At 43.0% G+C, this 9,808-nt stretch overlaps 1 protein-coding gene and 1 long non-coding RNA gene across 2 annotated transcripts in view; one reads left to right on the forward strand and one right to left on the reverse strand.

Moving 5' to 3' along the window:
• The window catches only part of LOC118560423 (NACHT, LRR and PYD domains-containing protein 12-like), a gene marked incomplete at both ends in the record, with an annotated part of 50,528 nt that extends 47,061 nt beyond the window's left edge, over window positions 1-3,467 (forward strand). Inside the window, 2 exons of the mRNA XM_036131411.1 lie at window positions 2,773-2,819; window positions 2,968-3,467. Coding sequence (XP_035987304.1) covers window positions 2,773-2,819; window positions 2,968-3,467 — 547 coding nt within the window. The remainder of the gene's footprint in view (window positions 1-2,772; window positions 2,820-2,967) is intronic.
• A 3,668-nt stretch (window positions 3,468-7,135) lies between these two features.
• LOC118560450 lies at window positions 7,136-8,684 on the reverse strand. Its single transcript, XR_004929326.1, has 4 exons — window positions 8,630-8,684; window positions 7,532-7,645; window positions 7,318-7,464; window positions 7,136-7,249 (listed from the first exon to the last, which is right to left on the reverse strand). It is a non-coding gene; the product is annotated as an uncharacterized LOC118560450 (long non-coding RNA).
• Between the last annotated feature and the right edge of the window lie 1,124 nt (window positions 8,685-9,808).

Genomic DNA, 9,808 nt, shown 5'->3' on the forward strand with positions numbered 1-9,808 from the left:
CTCTCTGGTTCCTAAGTGACTGTAGAAAAAAAGACTTTTATTGGTAACGTCTGGTATCAGCATAATTTATACTAATGATATCAGTTTGAGGCGGTGAGGTGGGCAGATTTTACCCCCATTGGTGCTCTGCACACGAGGAATAAACAGTGGGAGAAATGCCTAAATAAATAGTGTAAAGGGCTCCTTTAGAGGGAAGAGGAGGAATAATGGGTCTGAGCTGAAGCCCCTGATGTTACAAGTTCCTTAAAATGACCCTTAAAAGTCCACACCTAAATTACATTTAACGTAATTATGCTCACCTGAATTAAAGAGCAAGGCAGCATTCCATTGAAGCAGCACTGGTTCTGTGTGGTTAAAAACAAAATAGCATGAAACACAGCTACTGACTCTCCTATTGACTTTAATTGGGACATTTTGGTACGAGTGGAAGGACATTAAACGTAGTGATTCATGTTTTGAAGGCTGGCCGCTGATAAAAGCACCTGGGTCTGAGGGAAGGGAGGAGAGAGGATTAGTAAGAGCGTTGAGGCACAGAAACACAGCGCATGTGTCATGGTTGTGTTTTGGTTCTGACTTCATTTTTCTGTTATTTTCATTTTTCATCTCATGTGAGTTTGGTTTGACTTTATTTATTGTTAGTTTTCATTGTCATCAGTTATTTTCTGTCATCTTCACTTCACCTCCTCTGCAGTTAGTCACACCTGCCAGCCACTAATTAGCCAGACTCACTTCACCTGTCAGCCTCCCTACTTAAGCCTCACTCTGCTGTCACTCCTTTGCCGGTCCGTCATCATTCCACACCTCTCCATGCCAGTCCCCGTTTTTGCCTCAGAAGATTTGTTTTTCTTGTTTAAGGTTCTGCTAACCTGACTAGCCACCCTGGAGAAGCTCAGCTCTGTGCCCTGGTGTCTGCAACGAACTGTTAACCTGTTGTGGCTACGGGGCTGCTAGCCGAGCAGTACTGAGCATTCCCGGCTGCCTGGATAGTCGTGACTCTCTCTCACTCCGGGCCGTCAGCTCCTGCTCCTCTGGCCTCATCAAACCTCCATCCATCAACCTTGCAATAAAGACTCTCAATTTTAGTCCCGTGTGTGTGGTTCTGAGTTCATCCGTAGACAAATCGTGACAGCATGTAGTTAAAATAATGCAGAATTAATAAAAACCAAACTTATAAAGCAGGTGGCCTAGTATTGGAGTCAGAGCCGTGACTGTGGGAGCTGAGTTTTTTCCACAGGAGAGGAGGACTAAACGGAGCAGAGCGTTTTTGTTAGGATTATTATTCACCTGGCACAAGGGACCTTTTTAGTTTATTATTTGCTCTTTGAGTGAAGCGACCACTGAGTTTGGTCTCCATATTCACAAGCATGGAAACAGGCCTGCAACGTAGGGTTAGCTTGGTGTTTGCTGGCTTTAGCTTTAATTAATAAGCATTTAAGCAAATATTATTAAACTGTGATTTTAGATTGACACCCTGAGTGTTTTTATTTTAGTGTTTTATGCAGAGAAGCACTTGTTACTTGTCTTTATTTCATTTAAAGGTCTTAAAGTAGATTTATTTCATTCACCTTTTTTATCTTCCTAAATAAAAGGGGGAACATTAACACTTTATACCAGGGGTGTCCAAACTTTTTTAGTGAGGGCCAAATCCAGAAAACTAACCAAAGGACCACACTAGAGGTGCCATATTGCCACATGAATACTGTGTGTATTTCTAAGTCAGCTATAATGTGAAGAACATTGCAGTCAGTGGGAGCAGTGATGCTGTCCTTTGATTGAAGGATGGCTGACATGTCAGCAGAAAGTTTGGTGGTTGAGACACGAAGGACTTCACAGAGATGCTGTCAGTCATTCTGCTTCTCAGTCTGCTTTTGTTCTGATTTAACAGAGAAAATCTTTGTTCACATCTGGATGTTGAGCCCAACAGGCTCATCATTGTTTCTGCGTGGCGTCTCGTCAGAGGAAACTTGGCATTATCCAAACTCTGAAAGAATTCAGGGAGGGAGAGAAGCTGATGTTGACTCTGCAGAGAATCATCACATTGCATTTCAATCAGTTCTAACTGCAGACTCTCTTCCACTTCTGCATCCACCAGGAAGGAGGTGGAGAACAGCTGGATTTGTTTTTCAATGACAGAAAAGTCTTGGAAACGCTGGTTGGATTCTGTCACCAGAGATGCAATCACAGACACATATTTCTCCTTTTTAGCAGAAAGGTCGGCCTTTGGAAAAGCAGACGTGATTTCAGACAGAGCAGGGAAGTGTGCAGCATTAAAGCCTCGTAGTTGGCTCAAAGAGGTGGAGCTTTACTCAGAAGGCTTTCAGGTGTGCATACAGGTGTGGCACCAGCTGTTCTTTGCCTTGTAGCTTCTTGTTCAGTGTATTCAGACGATGCGTAAGATCAACTAAAGATGCCAGGTCTGCCAGCCACAGAGGGTCACTTAGTTCATGAAGAGGTCGGCCCTTCTCTTTTAAAACCTGCTCCATTTCTGATCTCAGCCAATCAGAGCGCTGCAGCACAGAGCACGTGAATTTCCCACAGCGACACTAAATCCACTGCAGGTTGTAATGTTTCATCATCATCATCATCATCAGAGCCCAGGTGTCTGTCTGCTCTCAGCTCTTCTGTCTTTCTCTGGATTTTTACAACAAGTGGACATGTCCAAATGTTGGACTGGTCCTTTCTCAGTGTAGGACAATGTGTGTCTGAGAGACATGTAATGTCCATGTTTGCTGCTGAAAGAGACTGATGGTCTGACCCCCCTCCTCCTTTCAGGGTGGAGCCTGCTGGAGTCCGATGGTTGACACCAGGTCTGAGGAAGTGTAAGTGTGTTTTTCATTTGATTCATGACAACAAAGCAGCTCACATTCAACCATCTTCAAACTGTCCATCACTCATTCAGGAGTCATCATCAAAGTGTCAATAAATGATCAATAACTGCAGCTGGATTGTCTTTGTTCTCTCCATCAGATTCCTGTCAACTCACAATCGACACAAACACAGTGAACAGACAACTCAAACTGTCTGAAGACAACAGGAAGGTGACATGGGAGGAGCTTCAGTCATATCCTGATCATCCAGACAGATTTGATCGTCCTCAGCTGCTGTGTAGAACTGGTCTGACTGGTCGCTGTTACTGGGAGGTCGAGTGGAGAGGAGTAGTTTATATATCAGTGAGTTACAGAAGAATCAGGAGGAAAGGAGGCAGTGGAGACTGTTGGTTTGGATATAATGATCATTCCTGGAGTCTGAGCTGCTCTGATGATGGTTACTCTGTCCGTCACAATAACATAGAAACATCTATCTCCTCCTTCTCCTCCGTCTCCAACAGAGTAGCAGTGTATGTGGACTGTCCTGCTGGTATTCTGTCCTTCTACAGAGTCTCCTCTGACTCACTGATCCACCTCCACACCTTCAACACCACATTCACTGAACCTCTGCTTCCTGGCTTTGGGTTCTGGTCCTCTGGTTCCTCAGTGTTTTTGTGCTGATTGAGTCTAAAGAGTCTCCTCCTGTCAGAGAAAGCCTCTCCCTGTTGAACAGATAGTTCAGTCTGTTCATGTCTGTCTCTTTCACTCAGAAACACGTTTTCACATTCATGGATTGAATCTGTTTCTTTGTGAAACTCTTCTAAATGATTCCCTGGAAACTTCTTCCTCTTCCAGTCCTTTAAAGATGGAAGCTGGGATTATTCCAGGATCCACATGTTGTTTTTCTGCCTGTTTCCAGTCAAAGCTTCACTCTGAATATCAGCATGTTGACTTTCTCTCTTGGTTGTTTACTTTCATTCATCAGTCAGATGTCATAGAAATGTTGGCCAGTTTTTCTCAATCTCTGGACATTATCTGTTTCTGTCGGCTCCTATTTTTCTAAACACTTTTTACATTCAAATGTTAAATCTTCCTTTTGTATATTTGCTGCAGTTCTACTTCATGTGTTTTAATGTGAAATAAACAGATTTTCGTCTTTTGTATTTGATTCATTTGCTGCTCATTCTCTTCTGTTCCTCTTTCCATAAAACATTGACACTTGTTTAAATATGTATAAAACTTTTTTTTTCTATCAACACTGACTTTCAAAAAGTCCTAACTTACAGTAAAACATTTCCATCTTCTTTCTGACTTTTTTTTTTAAATGACAGATTTTGTTCTTTAACCGGATCATAATGCCACGATGGAGCACCTCTCAGCACCGGCTGCATGTTTTTCTCCGACCAGAACCAGAACTGTTTCCTCCTCAGGCTGAGAGGCCACCGAGGCCGTCCTGGTACCAGAGCCGCTCCAAACGCACCCAGAGGTCCAGATAAACCCGGCCTGACCCTGACGGTCTTAAAGGAAATGAAACCATGACAGTTAGAATGGACTTCAGAACCAGAGGTTCTAAGGAACAGATGGGTTCTGACTGCCGGCCCAGATAAAGGCAAGGCCCGCTTCCATCTCAGGGTCGCTCCAGATGAACGGGTTCATGGGACACGGTTCGGTCCAGACAGGGAGATGGAGCTTTACCATCTATGCTGGTGTTTGTGTGTGACCCGTTTCCTGTTTCCTGGTGTGGCTGGACCTAATGGGACCCAGAACCGGTCCCTAAAGCTGCAGGGTTCCAGGTTTGGGTCCAGGTGAACCTTCAGAACCAACTTAAACAGCTGCAGGTTCAAATCTAGAAAAGCAGGGAGTTTCTCTAATGCTGCTTTTAGCCAGAACAACAAAGCTGTATTAGGAACAGTGGGTCAGCGCCGCAGTAGAACCAACAGAACAGCACCGACCCAGAATATTCAGGCACCGAGAGACAAACTTCTGAGGAGAGTTTGTGACTGAAACTGTCTCGATATCAGAGGAGAACCGGCAGACTGGTACCAGAAAGGCAACAGAAACCCAGACAACCACTGGTCCCGTCCAAGTTCAGCAGAACTTAGAATCCAACTCATCTCCATCGTCTTATTTCTAGTGCAGTAAATCTGAATATCTTAGTTTAGGGCAGTGCTTCTCAATTATTTTCTGTTATGGCCCCCCTAGCAAGAAGAAAACTGTTTGCGCCCCCCACTCCCCACCTTGACTATCCATCCCTGCATAACATTTTATCCTTATTAACATTAAAGAAAAAAAGAAAGACATATGGTCAAACTTACAAAGAATAACTTTATTAAATCGTGTTTTAAGTCTGCAACAGAAAAGATTTTAAATGCATCAATGCCTGAAATAAAAAATAAATAAATCCTTGTTTAAACTGTAAACATGTTTGACCAACTAATTGCACCATTGCAAAATTAAATCAGATCAATAAATATTTAATAATTATAATAACTAATAAACTACAAAAACTAAAAAAAATAATAACTAATATATATTCAGTTCAGCAACATTAACTCAGGAGCACAATATATAAAACACTTGAACCTACAAAACCAAAATGAATTAAACAATTTGTGCTAATTTTTTCTTTCTTTTTTTGATCAAAATGAGGAGGCAGTATCAGCTCCTTTGCTATGGTGTGGGGCTTTTTGCACTGCGCAATTTGGTACGCTACCTTATATGATGCTAACAGCGCTCAATGGTTTACTGAAGTAGCCTTTACAAAGCTGGATGACTGTTGGCAATATTCAGCACGTTTTTGCTGAAAAAACTCTAGCGGCTTATCGGCGTGATTGGGGTGTAACGTATTTAGGTGACGCGCTAATTTATTTGGCTTCATGCTGTCCACTGCAAGCATTTTTAGACACACCAAACACAGCGGTCTTTCCTCTTCTCCAACTGTAGTCACCGTGAAGCCAAGCGCTAAATACACTTCGTCGTATTTCCTCGTCTTAGCTTTCGGGTGACTTTCTTTTGTCTCATTACCTTTGTCTCTCTCCGCTTTCCTTTTCATTCCTGTTAAAAACTTTTTCATGTTAGGGGTTGTTATGTTGAATAACGGAGGCTGTAGACAGAACGCAGACGGAGCTTTCTGTTGACTCAACACTGGTAACCAAGGCAAACCTGTAAGTCGTAAAATGTTGCACTGTCGCAAACGTGACAAAAATAACAATGAGAGCGCCACTGCCCCCTACTGTAGTGGATGCGCAATTACACTTTATTCTAGTACGGCCAAAAAGAAAAAAAGCCTGTTCCCCAGGGTCACACGCGCCTCCCCAGGTATTGCACCGCGCCCCCCCTAGTGGGCGTGCTCCACTCTTTGAGAAGCACTGGTTTAGGGGTTAAAATTCTGATTCCATCTGCAGATCAGATTATTTAGCTGCTCAGATCAAGGAGAAATAAACTTATTTTACTTTTTGTTCCTTGTTGCAGTGTTTAGGTACCAGGTTACAGTAACAGAATATTTTCCTTCATTAGTAAATGGACCTTCTAATAAAACCGATCCACCGCTGAAATAAACGTCTGGCTCCACCAACGTGATTCTGGACCGAGCTTCAGACAGACGGACTCAGATCTGGTTCTGCTCAGTGACCCGGGTCCTGAGGCAGCTAAACAGGCCCAACCATGACCCATCCTCCACCGTGCTCAGCAGCTGACACCGGCTCTGTTTTTAGGTTTCTACCGTCTCGGTGCTGTAAACGGTCCAAAGCACTTTGGTCCCCAACTCTTCCTTCAGAGCGATGGAAGTGGCAGGTCAGCGCCGCAGCCTTAAACTATTCATGACTGAGAGGATGACATGAAGAAGTGGCCTCTTAGAACTTACCAGGACATTTTAAACCATCTTGGGTCGTCACTTGGTGCGGACGGCTCTGCTATGTGAATGTACCAAGGCGAGCCTCCACAGTGGAAAAGTTAGCACGGTGTTAATGAACAGCAACATGGATGACCTGGTATTCATGGAGGCTGATGTGCGTTCAAGCCAAAGCAAGTCCAGCGTTCACTCTGCTGCATCCTGACTACATCAAGCGGCTCTACCGAGACCTCAGAGCGCTCTGGTGCTGCGGCTCCAGGGGAAGTTCTTCAGTCATGCAGCGGTGATCTTAGGGAAGGTAGGCTGATGAATCGTCTGAGTCAAAAACATAATGGCTGTTTCCCCGTTGTGATTAGATTGCTGCTCAGTTCATTTTACAAAGACAGCAGTGCTAAATGTTTGGGAGTGAACTGATGTTCTAACTGGATATCAAAACTTAAGGCTCAACAACTTCAGGACGTTGAGGGTCTCGTCGTAGATGGAGGCACACTGGCTGACGTTGACCACCATGCAGGCCTTGCTGCTGCTGCAGAAGAAGCCCTGCAGGTAGTGGGTCAGCTTGCTCTCCCTTAATGGGACGTGCTGCAGGAGCCTGGAGGCAGCGGGTCACTCAGGACGCTCCAGGACCAGAACTGGTTCCCAGAACCATGAAGGTCCTACCTGGTGTGCTGGTTGTGCTGCAGAGCCTTGATGCATTTGCCCAGAATGAGCAGCGAGGCGTTGATGTTTCCAGCCTCCTTCAGGTCCTCTCCTTTGTTCTGGGTCCTGGAGCTGCGCTCAGAGCCTGCCAGGTCGCACAGACACAACCTGCGGGACGTTAACACCGTTAGCACAGCAGACGCTCAGAGACGCTGAGGTGGCGCCGGCTACTCACGCGCTGACGGCGTGGACTGGTGGCGGCTCGCCGTCCTCCACTCTCAGGATGCGGATGGAGAAGATGCTGTGGCTGCAGCAGAAGCTCAGACTTGGAGCCCAGCAGGACCAGAACCTGCAGCCCCATAAATACAGATAATCCCCATAAACACATTTAATAATGTAGCTTTTATTAGAACTAAATTTGTTCCATTAAGAAATGTGATTTTTAGCACTAAACTACACACAGTAACATTTGATTTTATTTTTCAGTGTAGTGACATTTATTGATGACTTTCTCAGTACTTTGAAGGTTTTAGAACATAACATAAAAGTATATGGCATTTGACATTTTAAACGTTTTAAGCCCCCCCTGAACATGGGAAAATCCTCGTTATTCGATGCTGTAGCGCACATATTCTCTAGTTACTGGAGGAAAATAGGGAGTACCAATATGGCGGCTGGTGGCTTCACAGCGACTCGTTCTAACAGCGGCTATTAGCACTCCAGTGTATAATAGAGATCAGTGATCAAAACCGACTCATACAAAAAAAACAACCTGCATAGAGCAGCAGCTTTTACATTAATCTCTTTCTCTTTTTATACATTTACCCAAATCAACTATACAGTATTTATCCTCTTTTTAATCTTAAATCAATGAACGTGAACCATTCAAATTGACAAAGTATCACAGAGTTTTAAAATTAATATTTAAACAGCCCACACACACAAAATAGTGTATATGAATTATTTTAAATCACATTTCAATCATGTTTGTTAATCATTCATTAAATTACTGTCTCTCAATAACTCAAAAGCACACTGTTGCTTGTTTTAGCTCATAAAACCAGCTCGCTTAACTATATAGCATTAGTTGGCATATAGTAACAGTACAAATCACATGCAGCAATAGCTCAATTAACACAGATAATTTACACAAAACACAATTTTTTACATCCTCAATTCACTCATATACCTTCATCTGTCTCCAGCTGGTTTTAAACATCGTCTCCAAGCATAACAATATAACAAAGATACTTTCTCCATGAAATCAGTGAGCAATCAGCCAGAATCAGCAGTAGTTAGCATGCTATGCTAAGCGCTAATCATCATTACTCACCGCAGTTTTCACTCGACAAAACACAACAACACGGTGATGTCCCGCAACCAGAAACCCTCCTGGCAGGTGCAGATAATCTCCTAGGATCAATAACTCAAGATATAACACAGTTTTAATCAGTATTTACTTAGTAACTAGTTATATTGACGCCTCCTGTTCTAACTCTCTCTAAACTGCAGTAACGGCATCAGCGCAAAGAGAAAAAAGACAAAAGAAGAAGCGCGTAGAGCTTGTAGTTGTGAATACGCCCCCTGCTGGCAGAAATATGGAACTACAACAGAAACAAACTATTGAATATTACAAATAATACAAAATTAATATTCTGCCTTTTTTTTAGATCACAAGGGAAGTGAGGAAAGCTTTTCCAAATATTCCAGCCATCAGCTTTTCTACATCAAAAAGAACCTGGAAAAGGAAAGAGTTGCTCTGGGTGAACAAATACTGACGGCATCAGGTAGGACCAGGCAGGGATTTTAGGGCTAAATATTGCCATGTAGAGCTAATATATAGAATATGCAACTAGAGTATATTGCAAAGTGGTAAACCTTGTTTCAGTGTCTAAGCTCTGTTTAGGGAGATGCTACAAAATCTGCTGGCCACGCCCACATTAAGACATTTATGTCATGTGGAATATGAAACGCATGGAAGTGATTCAAGGCCGACTATTTGATGACATTTATAGTTACATAGAGACAAAGAAAAAGAAACTTCATGTCCTGTTAAATCCCCAAAGAATGTTTTTTAGCCTGTGGAACAAGCAGTGATCATGTATGCTCCACAATAACCACACTAAAATGTTTTCACTTCAATTAGATTTTATTTCTATAGCGCCAGTTCACAACACGTCATCTCAAGGCTCTTTACAAAGTCACATTCAATCAGATCCTAAAAAGTAGCTGTCAGTGTTTCCAGTCCAGAGTGCATGTAGGAGGGAAACATTTGGTACTAAAACGCCTCTCACTGCATGGCAGAAATTGTGGCATTAAGCACATCTGTGGTCAGAAGCTTTGGACATTACGCCATCCAGTTGAGTCCCAACAGAAACAGTTTATGAAATATGGAACCTGGCAACTTCTCCCCTTCATGATACGCCTTCACTCAAGGCTTTGGATGCAAGCATAGAGACATATGCAGCAGCTTATTATTATTATTTGATTATTATTCTGCTTCCACACAAAC

Source organism: Fundulus heteroclitus, unplaced genomic scaffold (genome assembly GCF_011125445.2).
Source record: "Fundulus heteroclitus isolate FHET01 unplaced genomic scaffold, MU-UCD_Fhet_4.1 scaffold_43, whole genome shotgun sequence".
NCBI lineage: Eukaryota > Metazoa > Chordata > Actinopteri > Cyprinodontiformes > Fundulidae > Fundulus > Fundulus heteroclitus.